We start from the raw sequence: 18046 nt of genomic DNA on the forward strand, positions 1-18046 counted from the left end.
AGGCTCGCCAGTCCTGCTGCAGAAGGTCTACATCTGCAGAGAGAGAGGGAGAGAGAGAGAGACAACCCCCCCCCCCCTCTTGGCGAATCTATAGGGAGAGAAGGCAGAGACAGGTGCATTTCTCCACAAATTGAGTTAGCCAAGACATGCCACATCCAATTGGGCTAAATTGATGTGAGAGTTTGTGATGTATGCCGTGGGTACTACAGCAAAGGTCAGTGTGCCGAGACAATGACATCAATCTGCTTCCACGTGGCGTAGGGGGGGGTTTTAAGAAAAACTGTGTTTGGTTCCAATTTAGCAATGTCACATAAATACTGGCAAAGTTCTAGCAGCGAGACTTTATTTGAAGGAGCGCGCACTGCGGGATAGTGGCGTGTCTGATTCACGGCGCGTCCGCAGCACACTGGCTCAACTCGCAATGAAAATATCCATTCGCAATGAATGCAGGAAGCCAGAAGAAAACATATCACAACCTACATACCGTCTACATACCGTCTACATACCGTCATTATGGGTTTGCCTTTGGAAGTGTCTGATTTGTGCTTAAGTAAACGTTGATTAGCCTCAAGATTGTGTTTCGTAAAAATAATTCTTAGTTGTATCACAATGCAATAATCATAAACACCAGATGATAAGACCATATTGTGCTAACACAAGGGGTGGGGACCACATGGGTGTAAGTGACAACTTAACTGATTTTAGGGCAGCGGTGGCCTAGGAATTATCTTAAGGAAGCGGTCCCGTAATCAGAAGGTTGCCGGTTCGAATCCCAGGTCCGCCAAGGTGCCACTGAGGTGCCACCGGGCGCCTGTCATGGCTGCCCACTGTTAAAAGCAGAGGACACATTTCGTTGTGTCACCGTGTGCTGTGCTGCAGTGTTTCACAACGACAATCACTTTCACTCACTTAAAAATCAAGGACAAGACATTGTCTGCTGGTTTCATTTTTTTTTTATCTCATGTCTTTAAACTTATAGAGTTTTACTGCAGCTTTCTACATTTTAAATTTCAAAAATATATGTTTTCTGACCCGTTGAATTGCAGTTTATAGATGTGAATAACACTTCTGAACGGCTGTAGGAAGGATCTTGCAGTTGATGAACACCCCAGGCCTTCCAGGAATAGCGGATTCTTCCTTCCTGTGGGTGAAGCTGGAGCTGAGGCTTCGAATCCGGGCCAAGATTGGGTTTCATTCCTCCGACTCACCTCGGGCAGAGGTCTGGAAATAGATATCGCGGCGTATCGCTTTCGCCCCACCTATATTCAGAAAGCCATTCTGGGCTTATGATGTTAGCGTTATTGCTGTTCACAGGTGAGATTGGACTTTCCAGCGCAATCCAATATATCACCTCAGGGCGATCGGCTTTCTCTCTGTGGGCTGGACTGGGCTCACGCCGAGCCAAGGACTCCAAAAAATATCAGTTCTGAACTAAAATATGTGGCTGCAGTGACTCAACTTTGCTGAATCATACCTGGAAGGCTGAACATTATAATTTTTTTGGTTTATAATTTTTGATCATGCTACCATTAAAACCTCAAATTAACCATTTATATGTGTTGTACATATGTGAACTTGGTCTCTCTCTCTCTCTCTCTCTCTCTATAGCATTTCATATATATATAGCATTTCACTCACAGGTTTGAATGACACGATACCACCTTTAAAAAATTCAGTTTGCTTCACAGTCGCTTCATCCACCACAGTATCTGTGCTCCAAAAGACGTTCAGCCGCATGAGACGTGCGTTAGGCTCCTTAAACGAAGGCAACGTGACTCCTTAACGCTCCCAAGGTGGCCAAAGTGGCTCGGAGGAATCGCTAAATACTTTCCTCCTCCTTGTGATGGGCGCAATTCATTCTCATTTGCCATTTGTGTTGCAGCTTGAGTCTGCAGTCATCTTTTACAAAATGACAATACATCATGCCACAATCCCGGCACCATGGGCACGTCCTTATTGCATTTGAGCGCGGCGACGAGAAAGCTGCTTGACAAGCGAAAGTCACCTGACTATTTGTCAGCTGTGTCACCGAAGTCTCACGAGAAGTCGAGATGCTGAGAGCGCTTATCTGAATCTCAGAGACCTGATGGACTGAAGGCTTCTGCATGGATTCCTGTCTGCAATTAGTTCAAGAGACAAATTCATTCAAACACCAGGGTCTACAATTAACCAGTCAATCATTTTTCTGATTAGATTAGTAAAAACAGTATTTAATTTAACAATATTAGTACTTAATCCTCTGAAAATGTTGAAAAACGCTTCCTCTGTCATCCATTAATTTGTGAATGAATCTGATTAATGCCACAATTGTGTTAATGCTCACTGAGTCGATTTCCCCTGACAGTTTCACCCACAAATGTTCAAACCAGGAGGCCAGATTTCAGAAAATGATCTTTGATTATGTTTTTATGAATAGAGTTTTTAAAGGGGAGGAGCCTGTAGGCATGATTGACAGCTCTCACACAGCCTCCTTCCTCACCCTGGACGATATGTCCATATTGACAGCCACTGTGGACAAATCACGTGATTATGGCACAAGACAACGGCGAGACATCTCGGACATGAAGTAACTCAATAAGGAGTCGCTAATCTCCCCCTCCAAAAAAAGAGAATAAACTATCTTGTACTCCAGGCCAACTTCAGGTTCCAATTGTGTCGTGGTGCTCATCATTGTGACCTTTCGGTGGCCTCTGTATTCATCGAAATATTTCATCTTTCTGCAAGATAAATGAAACGGTTGCAGAATATGACACGGGCCGCTATTTGATTTATTAGCACTTTTGGGCCGGGGGAAGAATGCTGCCTTTTGTCTTCTGAGTGGGAGCGATGCTCTTGTTCCACTCGACACGCTTTCATCTTACGACTTCCACAGTGGACTGGGGCGGTGCAAAAATGAGTCCAACTCAGTGAATAAAGATGAAAGATTATTGCCATTATTAATAATAGGTGCTGTGGTTGTCTGATTATGCTAAATTCAAATTTTTTTCTTACTATTGTGGACAGCAGGAGTGACATAAGTCAAACAGAAAAATACGTTTTTTTTTTGGAATGGACCACAGACAAAAAGTAGTTTGGGGTTTCAAAGAAACACATAAAATTAAAAATAAGTTGGTTCTGGCCCCAATCAGATGGTTAAGTTATACGTCAGAAATGGCTAAATATACTGTACTAAAAAAATAGATTTAAGAAAGTAAAGAGGAAACATCCGAAATGCGCAATAATGATGCTGGGCCCAACTCCTCACAATGGCGCCCTGATTAACGCGGCGCAGCAACGTGCCTTGGGGCTGTGGTGGTGGGGTCCTGGTTAATGACACTGACCCCGACTTCCCCACCAGCCATTCAGCCCCGGCAACAATAATCCCGGGCCGGCGGCTGATTTATGAGCTCGGGCCTGGCGCGCTGAATAATGACCCGGCCGGGTTTCCGAGTGAAGACGGGGATTATGGGGTCGGATTTAGGCCGCACCACGCTGTCGGAGTACGCATGCGCACACCTTCACGCCGCGCAACGTTGCAGGAACCTAAATGTTGAAGGTTAAATTTGTCATATACACGCAGATTAAAATTGTCATATACACGCAATTTCCATTGACACATATTATATCCTGTGCGTATTTTGGTGTATAATAATGCAACTTTTACCGAAGGAACGGGTCGCGTTCGGCAAGGCGACTGGAGCATTGCATTGTGGGATCTGTAGTCTGTGCGTTATTAGTGCTTCATATCGCCGGGCCATCATAACAGATCTAGGTTAAATGATTTCGCTGAACTTATGTGGCCAGCGGGTCGCGGGCTTGTCGTTTATGCGTTACATCGCGTATTGACCGGCTATAAAGGCTCTTGAGACGTCTGCGCAGCCAGACTTTATAACAAAACGAAGCGGTAGAACGATCGTACGTTGTGGGATTTGGGGAATTTTGGACGGTACAGGGGGGTGTACCTGGCAACACTGAATCCGCTCCCGTTTTTGTTGTCGCGATGCAGGTGGAGGGCGATTCGCTGAAACGATGACAGCCGGCCCCGACAATACGGTCTCATTTTACACGGTTTTATTTTATGAATCAAATTCTCCAGGAGTGCGTGGCGATAGATTAAATGATCGCATCTCTTCTTCTTCTTTTTTTTTTTCTCGTTCCAAATCTTATTTCAGTCCGGTCGATGGCGGCGGGTTTTTTTTTTCTCCTCCTCCCCCGCCGGTTAATGTCGATTTAGAGGTTGGAGTCATTTAGTAATTGATTTCGAGCGCAGCCACGTTTCCCTAATCCCGTTCCCACATAATAACGTTTTTATGATCACCTGGCTGGCGATAATTATGAGTGTTGTTATTACTGTTGTTGTAGCGCCGAAATACATTTAATGTGGTATGTACGTGCCATTCGCGTCCGTGTGACGTCATCGCGCAGGAACGCGGCGTCGCCATGTTGTAGTAACGGAAACAAAATAAGAAGTTTTGGCAACAACGTCAAAGTTGACGGGAATGTCTGGTATACGAGAACATTAGCAGCCGCGATGGGAAATTAAAACAGCCAATTAAGCCCGGCAGACTTCAGGCGACACGCGACCTTTAGCCGGGTTAGCGGTGCATGATGGGTATTTACCTCATTATTAAACGAGCGGAATGTAATGTGATTATAAGGAAGATGTCGGCGCGGGTAAAGGTGGGGATTTCCTGGACACGCGTGAAAGCAGCATCTGCTGGACTTCTGGGACAACACGCTCCTGGCGCCGCGGAAATGTTTCCCGCGCCCGGCGCGTCGACGTTCCCGCGGGGGCGCGGCGCGCCACGCCCCGTTTTCGACGCGTTAAGTGAGACGTTTGCGTTTAAACGTGACAGCGCGCACCGCCCATCTTTGTGTGTGTGTGTGTGTGTGTGTGTGTGAGTGTCCTGTCCGCTCGGACCCGCCCTCTTCTTTATTTGTCGCATTCCTGCGTCAGCGCGCTGAAGAGGGAGGAGACTTTCTTTCTTTCTTGTTGTTTGTTGTTGTTGTTGTTGTTGTTGTTGTTTTTTCCCCTCCCCTCCCTCTGATTATTTATTGATGGGCGGCACCCATTTGCCACTCATTAAGCCACAAATTACGCCTCCGTTTATTGTAATTAAACCAACGCGGCACCGTTCATCACCCGGACCCTGGTGCTTCATCTGGAGTGGAGCTCACTGCCACACACTACCACTACACATTATCTATCTGTAATATCATCTATCCATGCATCGTTCCTGTTTGATTATATATCTGTAATATCATCTATCCATGCATCGTTCCTGTTTGATTATATATCTGTAATATCATCTATCCATGCATCGTTCCTGTTTGATTATATATCTGTAATATCATCTATCCATGCATCGTTCCTGTTTGATTATATATCTGTAATATCATCTATCCATGCATCGTTCCTGTTTGATTATATATCTGTAATATCATCTATCCATGCATCGTTCCTGTTTGATTATATATCTGTAATATCATCTATCCATGCATCGTTCCTGTTTGATTATATATCTGTAATATCATCTATTCATGCATCGTTCCTGTTTGATTAAATATCTGTAATATCATCTATTCATGCATCGTTCCTGTTTGATTATATATCTGTAATATCATCTATCCATGCATCGTTCCTGTTTGATTATATATCTGTAATATCATCTATCCATGCATCGTTCCTGTTTGATTATATATCTGTAATATCATCTATCCATGCATCGTTCCTGTTTGATTATATATCTGTAATATCATCTATCCATGCATCGTTCCTGTTGGATTATATATCTGTAATATCATCTATCCATGCATCGTTCCTGTTGGATTATATATCTGTAATATCATCTATTCATGCATCGTTCCTGTTTGCACAGCAATATTTGCATATTTGTACTTTGCACATTTATTATACATTATTATTCATGTTTAGCGCTGTCTGTGTCATCGTTGTCTACATGTTTTTTTGTACTGCCCGTGTCCCGTTTGCACTTTTTGTTGCCCAGTTTGTCGCTGTCGCAGACGTGCTCAGTGTGTAACTTTGTCTAATCGTTCAAATGTTACATGTAGCGCCAGGTTCTGGAGAAACGTTTCGTGAAATGACAATAAAGTTCAACTTCAACTCTGTGTGTGTGTGTGTGTGTGTGTTTCTGCGACACCTTAACCTGAGATTTTCGTCCATCTGACATATGACCTGATAAATGACCAACGTTGTCATATATTAGGAAACATTTCATGAAATAGGAGGAATATGTCCAGTTAAACACATTTGATGCTTATGTGTGACGCATATGTTCAGATTCATCACATTTCACGAAAAGGTAAAAGCATGTCTTTGTTAAACTATTTGATACGGGATAAATCAGATTTTTTTCTATTCTTTGTGTGTGTGTGTGCATGTCTCGTTTCGAGACATTAATTACCGTCAGATTAATCGAAAAAAAACGACTATATACAAATATATATAAAATCCTATATATTTATAATGCATTTGTGTGTCAGCAACCGATTTTGATTCAAAAGATAACAATGGCTGATTTCTCCCTCTCTCTCTCTCTGCCACATCGAGACAAGAAGGAATAAAACGACGTAAAAGACGATATTTGGGGGTCAGGGTCAGCGTGTGTGTGTCCCACCCAGAGCACCTCTGCAGCAGCTGATCCTGGTGGGCTGCAGGGAGAAAAAGGAGCCGCTTGGTGCCTTTGTGCTGTTATTAGATTAATTCCCAGAGATGCTTTTCTTCCCCCTGCGCCAGACGCGTGGAGGGGAGAACGCGGAGCCCGTAATCGAATTACGCGTTTGGTACCGACTTTTGGTCGCAACTCTTGCGCGGAAAACGGGGGGAAAGAGAAGGAGAAAGAAAACATTTACATAGCAGGGGCAGGGAAGAAAGAAAGAAAGAAAGAACTTCTTAAAGCGTCGTTTATCTTCCCCACTGAAAGGGAAGTTAAAAATCCGCTTCATTGGAATAAAACTCATACATTTTAATAAAACTCACGCCACGATCAATGCGTCTGACGTCCACAAAAGGCTCGTCTGTGACCTGGTACATATTTACTGTTCGGGGCAAGAAAACGATTTAAAAAAAATTATATACACACACGCTGATCCAGGAATTCCGCTTAATCTATTTATTCAGTAGGCGCACGTGTAATTTTGGGGTGACCCGCATGATTATGGTAATAATCATAATAATCATAATAATAATAAAAGCCCTGAGACGCGGTTCTAATGCGAAAATGAACCGCGCGGTGTGTGGTTTTCATTAGCGCGACTCCATTCGCCCTTTAATAACGACTCCAATCAGCCTAATTACTGAATCGGTTTAATAAGGTCGCCTTATGAAACTGCACGGCAAAAAACTAAAATGTATAAATATATATATATATATATATACATGTAATAATAAAAATTTTTAAAAATTATTATACTTTGCCGTGACGTTCTGTTTTATTTTTGGTTCCATTACAGCACGTCTAGTTTATTTATTTTTGAAAATTCATAAAATATCGACGCAAACGAAAAAAAAATAACAATAACAACAACAGTAATAACTGATAGTCTTCTTATGATAATTATGCAGCCATAATAATATCTGTGGTTACCGTACTGTTGTAGATATTGATAACAGTTGTGTTGTTTGTTATGTTGTTATTTGTTTTTATTTACTATTGTTGTTATTGTAGATGTTAATAACAGTTGTGTTGTTTGTTGTCTTGTTATTTGTTTTTATTTACTGTTGTTGTAGGTTTGGTTATTGTTGTTTATTGTTGCCGTAGTTATTGTTATTTTCCTGTCATATTTCTCCAGTAAACCCTCCAACAACAAAAATAAAACGAACAGACGTGTGAATATTAATATTCGATAATGACGCGCAGCATCGGGCGGGAATCTCTCTGGTCGTCTCCGGGCCTGGACCGGGAGGAGGAGTGGAGGAGTGGAGGAGAGGAGGAGAGGAGGACGCCATCGAAAAATCCAGCCCAGGGTATACTGTCGGTTAAAAGGCTTAAAAGCTTGGGGGGAAATTCGATCAGGGAGAATCGTCACCCAACTTTCATTATTTCCAAGTGGTGTGATTCAATTAAAGGGCAGGACGGCGGTTGGAGAGGAGAGGGAGAGAGAGAGAGAGAGAGAGAGAGGGGCAGGGTGGAGGGAGGCAGGGGGGGTGGGTGGCGCGTAATGGCGCGGTATTAAATTCTAATTAGAGAAGCAGGGGATCAATGAGAGGGAGGTTGGACAGCCCCGGTCCCCCCAGTGCCGGCCCAATAGACTGATGAGTTATTGTCATGTAAAAAAGCGCGAGCAATAAGACCCGAACGCGCCGCTATTGTCCGCCGCGGAAAGAGCCAAGTTTATTATGAGGACTATATGCTCCAGAGACCTCGGGCGAGGCGGCTCTTCGGGAGGCTTTTCATAAAACAAGGCTCGACTCCTTTAAAGGAGGGCACTTTCCGAGCGGCCGCCGAGCTGAGCGCATCTCGTCCGCGGCGCGCTGCGCGTCTCCGTCAAACTCTCCGCCGGCCGCGATTTAATCCGATTTCCGACCCGCTCGCCTCGAACACATTATTGTGGTTTTTTTTTTATTTTTATATTTATATATATTTAGATATATATATATATATATATAGCTCTTTTTTTTCTCCGCGCCTCTCTTCCTCCAACACTGAGCCTTTTCAATGTATAAAATGGAGTATTCTTACCTCAACTCCTCCGCCTACGAGTCGTGCATGGCCGGCATGGACACCAGCAGCCTGGCCTCCGCCTACGCCGACTTCAGCTCCTGCAGCCAGGCCGGCGGCTTCCAGTACAACCCGATCCGCAGCACGTTCGGCGCGGGCTCGGCCTGCCCGTCGCTGGCGCCGGGCTCCTGCAGCCTGGGCTCCCTGCGCGACCACCAGAGCAGCCCGTACGCCGCAGGTGAGTATATAGCCGCGCGTTTAGTATTTACCAAACGAAATTTGCTTACACAAATGAAAGAATTTATCGCGTTAGGAGCGATCGCGGGCGCGCGGTAATTCGGTTACGGGAGGAGGGGGGGGGGGGGTTACACTATCCCTGTCACACCCTTAACCGCCAACAAAATTATCTTAAGCTGCCAAAATGATGGGCATAATTTATTTACTTTGCGACGAGACATAAAACTCCCCCTCCGCCACCAACCCGACCAACAACAAAAAAAAAATGAAACGAAATGAGATAAACTCGAGCTCGGGAACGATGATGGCAAAGTTTCCGAACGGCGTCACCGTCATCGCATCTAATTAACCGGGTTTAACCACAATTTAACCAGATCAGCGCGGAGGCGCGATTAATAATCGCACAGACTGCGACTCGTTCTTTTATTTTGTGGGATTCGATTTCTTTTTTTTAACGTGACGTCATTTTTACAATCATTCTTTTCTTTTTTTTTTACAGTTCCCTACAAGCTGTTCACGGACCACGGCGGCCTGAACGAGAAGCGCAAGCAGCGGCGCATCCGCACCACGTTCACCAGCGCGCAGCTGAAGGAGCTGGAGCGCGTCTTCGCGGAGACCCACTACCCCGACATCTACACCCGCGAGGAGCTGGCGCTCAAGATCGACCTGACGGAGGCGCGCGTCCAGGTGCGTAGTACGCGGCGCAGTGTGAGATTTACGCGGCGCACCGTGCGTAGTACGCGGCGCACTGTGAGATTTACGCGGCGCAGTGTGCGTTTTACGCGGCGCAGTGTGCGTTTGGAATACCTGCATGATGATGGAATACCTGCATAGAGTGGAACTTTATTAGCGACAATAATTCCGGTGGAATTATGTTGTTCTCCCTAATCCAACTCTGTCTGTCAAAGCCTTTTGAATGATCTTAGATCTAAAAATTCGCAACAGTACAGAATTTAGTGCATCAGCAGATGACTACAGACGAACTACATCATTACATCAATATACATCATCATACCATTTTCAGTGACGATTTTTATTCTCTTTTTTTCATGGAAATGGTATTAGGTGCTCACATTTTGCCCAAAGTCTGCATGTTAGTGTGAGATGGATTGACTTTACACCAGTGCTCGTTTGAGGGAGGGGGTGTCGAGCTGCTCGTACCACCTGATCAGTCACGTGTCATTGCTGGGAATATTATTATAACGGGATTATTAAGAGCTTGTTTATATTTCCATACTGGTCTGCGGTGGTTTTAGCTGATTTTTTATTAATTTTCTTTTAGGTCTGGTTCCAAAACCGACGCGCGAAATTCCGCAAGCAGGAGCGCGCGGCCGCGGCCGCCGCGGCGGCAGCCAAGAACGGAACCGGGAAGAAGTCGGACCCGAGAGAGGAGGACAGCAAGGACAGCAAGGCGGCGGACCCCGACAGCACCGGGGGTCCAGTGCCCAACCCGAACCCCACCTCCACCTGCGGCGGACCCAGTCCCACCGGCGGCCAGGTCAACAGCACCGGCAACGGCGGCCTGGAGCAGGCCAAGACGTCGGTGGGCGCCCTGAGCGCCGCGCCCCCCGGCCAAGGGTGGGCGTCGGGCCCCGGCACCATCACCTCCATACCGGACTCCCTGGGGGGGCCGTTCGCCAGCGTACTGTCCTCCTTACAAAGACAGAACGGAGCCAAAGCCACTTTAGTCAAAACCAGCATGTTCTAAAGCCCCTCCCCAGTCCCACCAGTCCCACCAGTCCCACCAGTCCCGCTGTCCGGTCCGCTCCATTTTCGCGGATTTACGCGTAGACCTTCGCTGTCGTTGTTGGTCCCCCCCCCCCCCTCTGCCCGAGTAGCTGTAGAGTTTTAGGGCCTGTAAAGAACCCACAAACACCGACATAACGCGACAATGGCACAAGTCCCACCGAACCCCACCTGAACTGTTCTACTTTTTCTTTTTTCTTTTTAACCTCTGTGTGCGCGTCTTTCTACGACTGTGTGTGTGTTTGTGGCTCAGTTGTATACTAGTGTTGATACGTAATCTCGTCCTCGATATAACCTCCCCGGCCCCACCCGTAGCTCACCTTTTTAATGCTCCTCACACACACAACACAAGCGAGCACCGCTTTATTTTTCAGCCCTGAAGGGGGCAAAGGGGACGGATGCAAGCGCTGTATTTATTTCAGTCTTATTTGCATGTTGTCCTTGGCGTCAGGTTTTATAATAAGTTCCGAACTATTTTGTGAGCATCATGTTGTTGGTTTTTTTTTTTTCTTTCTTTCTTTGTCCGGGATTTGAGAATTATTTATATGTAGGTAATGAATGCTTATATTTAAGAAGGAAATATTTCTACATGTGCACATAGTTTTTCAGGTGTACCCATTGAAATTGTTGTTGATGACAAAAATAACAGTAAATCGGAATTTTACTGCCTCCATTGTCGATGGTTTTTTTTCAATGAAAGAGGGGCGTAATTTTGTGCGAATTTATTTAAGAGGAAAAAAGTCTCGATGGTGCAAGTAAATTTATCGGCGACTGTTCACGTACACGTCATATTCTCCTGATAGTTCGTTATATTATTCGTTACATTTAATGACATAATTCGTTATAAATACAGAATCGTTTGCATTTTGTTCGTTTACATGACACAGTATTTCTTAATTTTTTATTGTTTTCGTTAGAAAACCGCGGGCAGCCCCTCCCCCAATCAACACAGGAGCCAATCAGCAGACGCTTTATGGATATTTCCAGCCTTTATTTATAAAGATATAATATAGTGTAAAGCCATTGCATTTGTATGTCCGGATAGTGTTCGGATAGGTGAATATTACAATAAATACAGAAATTAAGCCTACACCTTTTCCACTTATTCATTCCTAATGAAACGTGAAATACATAGCCGGTGCAGAAGCTCGGGCCACTGCCTATATTAAAATAATATCGTTACAGAATAAAATGAGATGATAAAAAACAATCAGAAGGGTCAAAATAGGATGAAGAATAAATTGTCGTTTAGATTATTTCCTTCTCACCTTGCTTCCATTCGAACTATTAACATGACGATGACGGTGATGATGACAATGATGATGATGATTATAAAATTCTTTTGCTGATAATATATCGAACATAATCCGATAAGGCAAGTGTAATGAACGAAGTCCCGTGACGTCACAGCCTGTTGCTGCAGGATCTGCAGCTCCAGCCCACTAACGAAGGAGAGAAAAAATAACGCCCCGAATATAAAGCGCTCCTCCAAAAAAATTTTATAAAACAAAAGTAAAATTTGATCTGCTGTAAGGCACATGTCAAATATGTAAATATGGATGAAACGACATGACATCGACCTGAGAAACCATCTCACCCTGAATTTTTTTTTTATTTCGATTTTGTCTCAGAAAATATTTCAATCCACGGGGTGGGGGTGGGGGGGGTGGAATGCACATCATCGCTCTCATCTTTATTTTACAACCATATCTCCGCTACAGTTGAAAGGACTGTAATCATTAAAAATAAAAACGAAATGTCCTTTTGTGATGCTCGATAGATAATAAAAAAAAAAAATTAAAAAACATTAACCTGCCACACAGACCTTTGCTTTTCTCAGACAGAAGTGTTTGGTGCAAACCGGACACAAGATGCAACGAGCGACTCTGTACATTTGGCTTTAGGAACGCTCCTCCTTTCGCAAGGAGACGAAGGCGGGCCCACGTCCCTGTGCCGGGACGTCCTGGGATGACAGGGACGGGGACACGGAGCCTCTGCATCACAGGGTGGTGGGCTGGCCGGCCGCTGAAACCAGGAGAGAGAAAGGCGGAGTCATTTTCGAGGGACACGCGTGGGGCGTGGCGCCGCGCCGCCGCAAGGGTGGGAGGCGGCTGTGACACTCACAGCGGGACCGGATGTAGCACTGATGACAGTTGAGGAGGCCGTTTCGAATCCTCACGTCCGTGCCGGTCGTGGTGTCCCCCAGTTGTCCCTTGCAGATGCCACACTGCGAAAAAGACAGAGGGGTGAGGACAGGAAGAGGAAAAAGCGGCTGGCGCTGACGAGCCCCGCCCGATTCACGCACCTTAAAGCACTGAATGTGGAAGTAGAGGCTCAGGGTCTCTATGATCATGGCTGCTCCTTTCCCCAGAGGATGACCGCAGCTGGAGCACAGCTTCTTACCACTCACCGACCTGAGCACACACACATACACACACACACACACACACACACACACACACACACACACTGTCACCTCTGAAAACTGTGTGTAGAGACGGAACATTCTGGAGCACGATGAGTGTAATGAAGATGGAGGTTTTTGGACTCGGGCGCTACCTGCTGGGGGATGGAGGCGGGGTGTCTGGGGGGCATGAGGGTGACTGTGGCGTGTCCTCGCCGGACTCGGACCTGAGGGTGACAAACCCAGGCGCAGCGTGCGGCAGACACACAATGACAGAGTGAGAACGGAAATGAGGTGGAAATGTCACGTCACACAAAGAAAAGACATGGCGTGCATGGTGAATGAAACCCGCCGGTTGTGGGTTCGGGTCTTTAACCAACACACACACCCACCCACCTTCGCCGCTGGGACGGGTCTCTCTTTTTCTGTTTGCCGCTCCAGGTAGAGTCTGAAGAACAGGACCCAGCATGACACTCGCAACGAACAATACACCATACGAATACACGTACAGGACATCGACCGAATAAACATTACAATTCATCATATTTATGATTTTTATGACGGCAATGTCTGCAGTCAATGCCATCTGCTGCCATCTAGTGGTGGAATAAAAAAGAAAAAAGAAAATCATGCCTTCAGCATCCCTGGCCTGGCCCATCTCTCCAGCCACCTTCTGGCTGTAGTGCTGACTGTGGGAGCTGGGCTCGGACCAGCCTGAGCTCAGCAGGTCAGTGCTGTAATTAAAGAGGAGAGGTCAGGGGTCACGAAGAGGAACCTTAAAAAGGCAAAACGCAAGCTGCGCCGCCCTGACCTCTCGGCCGGCGGCAGACGCCCTTCCTCCGGGCCAACGTCGCTGCCGTCATTGCCCCTTTGGTTCCACTCGCCTCTGAGCTTCTTCTGCGTTGCAAAAGTCTGTTAGTGACTCGACTATCTGAGGATGTTTTATTTCAACAAGAAGTCTTCACTACTACAGATTTTATTAAAACATATTTAATTTTATATCGTTTTATTGGGTCTATGCGTCTTGTGTCAAAGAAATTCTCTGTTCTCTGTGTCTTGTGTGTTGTACCAGCCATTAATCCTCCAGGATTAAGACAGTTTTCTGATCAAAATCCAACCAAATTGCTTTTATTGCCACATGTACAGTGCAAGGGAGTAAAATGTTTGCTCCAAAAAAACAAAAAACATATATGTAAGTAAATAACAAATTATATGTGGATTGTAGGAACAATTAACAATAAAGCTATATAGAGAAATATACGTATATATTTAGTAAAATTAAAATAGTTTATTGTGCAAATAGGGCAAATTAATGAGGTAAAGTGCTTTTTTTTTTTAGATTGATCAACTCTTCCAATTTGACGAGTTCATTTACATCGTAGATGATTCTTCGAAATGTCTGATTCAACTTGGTCAACTTTTTTAAAAAGCCTCTTTACGCTCTCTGCCCGTCGCTCCATCACCTCCTGCTTCAGCTCCCAGCTGCCCAGCGTCCTCGTGCCGTCGTCCTGTGGTGCTGCAGGAAGGGCCGGGTCCCCTGCGCTGGGCTTGTGACGGGGGTGGAGGGCAGGTGAGTGAGGCGTCAGAGGGGCAAGCGTCTCCTCCAGGATCCTCTGCTCCTGTTACCGACGGCAACCAGCAGGAATGACAACAGGCACAATTTGCCCCGTTTGTTGCCTGAACGATGTCCTCGGACTCTTTAAGCGAAAATGTGCATTACATGTCCCCGTTTCCAAGGATGGCCGGGATGATTGAAGGGGTGGGCAGAGCTGTTGGCGCTCAGGCTGTGACTATCGATCAAAAAAATGGATGCCATCTCGGAGAAAGTCACAGCTCTGCAGAGAATTTTGGCTGGAGACCCCAAACGACATATCCAATCAGCCCCTGGTTGCCGGTAATGAGCTTCTCACACGACGACCCAAATGTACCAAATGTACCAGAGGGTCACCACAGCCACCAACACCGTAACGGCAACAGCGCCAGGGATCTTCATATGGACCAGTAGCATTACAATGGACGTTCTGATTGTGGAGTTTTTCCTTGTGTGCGGAAGGGTCAAGCGTGCGGGGTCAACCGCATGTCCCATTGAGACATGCTGTATGTGATTATGGGCCATATCAGAAATAAAATGTTGTTCCAATAAAGAGGAACCGTGACGACGTGGGGAGAACATGCGAACGGCGCACACGAACACCGGGATTCGAACTCGCAACTTTTACGCACGGCGCGACCTGATATTAGACTGATGATATATAAAGTAGAGGTTCGAGTGAAGAACAGCGTACCTGTTCATGGTACTTCCTCTCCTCCTCCTCCACCTCCCTCTGCGCTCTCTCCCACTCTTGCTGCAGCTTCTCCTGCTCCCGCCGATACTTCTCCTGCGCGACACACACACGGGGACTGAGAGGGGGCCCCAACAGAGGCCGCGAGCCCCGACCCCGCTCCACGCCCGAGTCCTCGCTCAGGCTTCCAGGAGAAAGAAAGCGACGACCCGAGAGTCGAGCCTCAACCCGGCGAAGTGGCAGGCAGGCAGGGCGCGTTCGAGCACACGCTGGTCACATGACCACCACGTGGTCGCATCCCGCCAGCCGGGATACCGCACATGCAAACACGCACACGCACGTTCCAGGAGGTCGGGCCGGTGTAGTCGGTGAAGGTCTCACACACACACACACACACACACATGCAGGCTGGAGGGTCTATGGGGGTCTATGCTAAGCTCAGATCTGGTTAGTGGCCGTTACTGTCTGTGCCGTGGCTGGCTACCAGGTCGGCGGGTGAAACGGCGTCATGCTGCTTTGGTTGCGTTTAAATTGCATGTAGCATCGGGGCCAGGCGGATTTCGGCTTGCCGCAGGCCAGCGTGCGAGAGCAGGTGCCGTAAAAGCCGCGCCCTGGTTAGTGCAGCAGCTCTACCTGAAGCCTGCGCTCCTGCTCTTGCTGCCACCTTTGCTGACGCCTGCGCTCCTCGTCGGGGTCCCAAGACCAGTGCTCGGCCTGCTTGACCAGATTCAACACTGTGGGCGGGACCTGACAGAGGCCCAACACCAACACCGCACACACATGCAAAGACATGCACACACACACACACACACACACACACACACTGTTACTTTAAATCTGTTCTATTACCTATGAATAACACACATGATCAAAATGTTTCTTATATATAATATATAGTGGGCCCTATAAACACTCACACCAAGAAAAGAGGAAATAAACAGACAGCGATACACCCAAGATGACAAATGAGGGAAAGATCAGGATGAGGAAGAGTTGTAATTTCTTAGAACTGCAGATTTATACTGAGTGGTGAGTAAATCCAAAATACACAAAAATGCTAATAAATATTATGAACGAAACCCTGAAATAATGTTTAGTTTGTATATAAACTCAATTTTAATATTAGTCTCTTAGGGCATGAAGAATCAAACAAGCTGCAGCGCAATTTTTTTTTTACGCATTTTACTGCCACCTGCTGTTAAGAACGCCACATGACACCACAAGTCCAGTGGGCCTAAGTTTTCCTGACTGAATTTTTAGGCTTATATTCAAAAATGTTTTGGGATTTCTCACCTCACTCTGCTCCTTTCTCGCAGTTTCTGTGAGGAAAAAATGGCAAACAAGCAGAAATTAGCAGAAACACACACCAGCGGTCCACTTTAAACACAAAAGATTTCAGATGGTGACAATGGCATAATTTGCAGCAGACACAGACAAGCAGAAGCCCGCATGGAAAGGGTCGTCGCATTAGGGCCACGCAAGGATGACGGGGCAATGGGCAGAACGGCACAGGCTTCATTCGCTGAGCACTTTACCTGGTGAGGCGAAGAACTCCCGGCGTAACTCGGGCTTAGAAGAGGCTGGCGGTTGCCTGGCTGCGCTACAGAGCCCTACGTACAGGCGCCCGGAGAGAGGGCGGAGAGAAGCAGGATAAAGTGAAGGTAGGAGAGGGTAAGGCGAGGGGGTCAGGTGGAAAAGGGGCGGAGTCCAAAGCTGCTGCCAATGCACTGAATGGAGGTGAAGGAGTGTGCTGCCTAATAATAAAACTGGCAAAAGCTAAATGGTAACAGTCAACCAGTCATATTGTATAACTGTGAACAATGAAATGAAAAGACAAACCTGCACACTTAGTCGTGGGGTCGGTCACTTCTGCTGAGTCCAGCCCATTCAGATGGCCACTGACCTGGAAGTGGAACCAAATGCATGAAAAAATGAAGAACAAGACCAAACTAGAAATTTCTGCTGCTAAGCGTAACACTATTTATGACAACAGCGTCATTTATTTTTTAATATAGACATCATCGTCGGTGTCTCAGTGTCTCAGAGACTGATTGGCCGTCAGGATGGACTCACCCTTCCAGCGATTGGCTGTCCAGTTGTGGTGTCCATAGTAACAGGAGAGGGGGTGTGACAAGCTGACGCTGCGGTGGGGCTGATCGCATCTGAAGGAAACACAGTGGAACACAGATTACACAGATTAATCTCTATAAATTGCTCTAAAAAGGACATAGTTATGTCCCAGAAGCGAAATATATCGACACTCAACCATATTCATATTTGTAAAGGTAACCTTGAGCTTCTGGGGTGGATTTTAGAATGATCTCAATATTCAGCATAATTTAAATTAAAATCGCGTTTCCATTTATTATTATTATTTTATCTGCATCATATGGTGTTATGGGGCTGTTACCACGGCTGTTGGTAAGAACCAAGTTTCCCCCACCATCCATGCCTTGTCAAATACATCTGTAAATCTACACTTGTACTCATGTGACCAATTCATCCAGTTACCCCCCTAAAAGTACTACAATAAACTACTACAATACTCTTACATGGCCCGGGAATGGGATGCACAGCTGAAGGGGTCAGTAGACTGACCTGTGTGGTTGTGTGGCTCCGGTGACACTGTGGTCACGTGCACGCGCTCCGGGACGTGGTCGGCCTTTGGCGTAAACTCCTACAGGAGGACATTAAAGGGTTAAACTCTTCCATGCATG

General features: G+C 46.2%; 2 protein-coding genes and 1 long non-coding RNA gene across 17 annotated transcripts in view; 2 read left to right on the forward strand and 1 right to left on the reverse strand.

The window, feature by feature from the left end:
* Nucleotides 1-1522, forward strand: LOC114767863 (uncharacterized). The gene is made up of 3 exons (XR_003742997.1): nt 1-214; nt 1083-1219; nt 1315-1522. It is a non-coding gene; the product is annotated as an uncharacterized LOC114767863 (long non-coding RNA).
* A 7135-nt stretch (nt 1523-8657) lies between these two features.
* phox2bb (paired like homeobox 2Bb) lies at nt 8658-11024 on the forward strand. The gene is made up of 3 exons (XM_028959667.1): nt 8658-8898; nt 9397-9584; nt 10180-11024. The coding sequence occupies exons 1-3, from the start codon at nt 8658-8660 to the stop codon at nt 10603-10605; spliced, it is 855 nt and encodes a 284-aa protein (XP_028815500.1). The 3' UTR covers nt 10606-11024.
* A 584-nt stretch (nt 11025-11608) lies between these two features.
* limch1b (LIM and calponin homology domains 1b) overlaps nt 11609-18046 on the reverse strand; it is a 61183-nt gene continuing 54745 nt past the window's right edge. For 11 of the 15 annotated variants that reach the window (XM_028959548.1, XM_028959546.1, XM_028959549.1 and 8 more), the window contains 15 exons: nt 17928-18006; nt 17403-17491; nt 17169-17232; nt 16865-16939; nt 16623-16648; nt 15963-16076; nt 15333-15425; nt 14511-14666; nt 13859-13944; nt 13681-13781; nt 13444-13495; nt 13203-13274; nt 12949-13057; nt 12768-12870; nt 11609-12668 (listed from right to left, as the gene is read on the reverse strand). In XM_028959548.1, coding sequence (XP_028815381.1) covers nt 12643-12668; nt 12768-12870; nt 12949-13057; nt 13203-13274; nt 13444-13495; nt 13681-13781; nt 13859-13944; nt 14511-14666; nt 15333-15425; nt 15963-16076; nt 16623-16648; nt 16865-16939; nt 17169-17232; nt 17403-17491; nt 17928-18006 — 1245 coding nt within the window. In that variant the 3' untranslated portion in view covers nt 11609-12642. The remainder of the gene's footprint in view (nt 12669-12767; nt 12871-12948; nt 13058-13202; nt 13275-13443; nt 13496-13680; nt 13782-13858; nt 13945-14510; nt 14667-15332; nt 15426-15962; nt 16077-16622; nt 16649-16864; nt 16940-17168; nt 17233-17402; nt 17492-17927; nt 18007-18046) is intronic. The other 4 variants (XM_028959543.1, XM_028959544.1, XM_028959542.1 and 1 more) reach the window with 4 other exon arrangements.

The sequence above is a fragment of the Denticeps clupeoides genome, chromosome 18, assembly GCF_900700375.1.
Source record: "Denticeps clupeoides chromosome 18, fDenClu1.1, whole genome shotgun sequence".
In the NCBI taxonomy this organism is placed as follows: domain Eukaryota; kingdom Metazoa; phylum Chordata; class Actinopteri; order Clupeiformes; family Denticipitidae; genus Denticeps; species Denticeps clupeoides.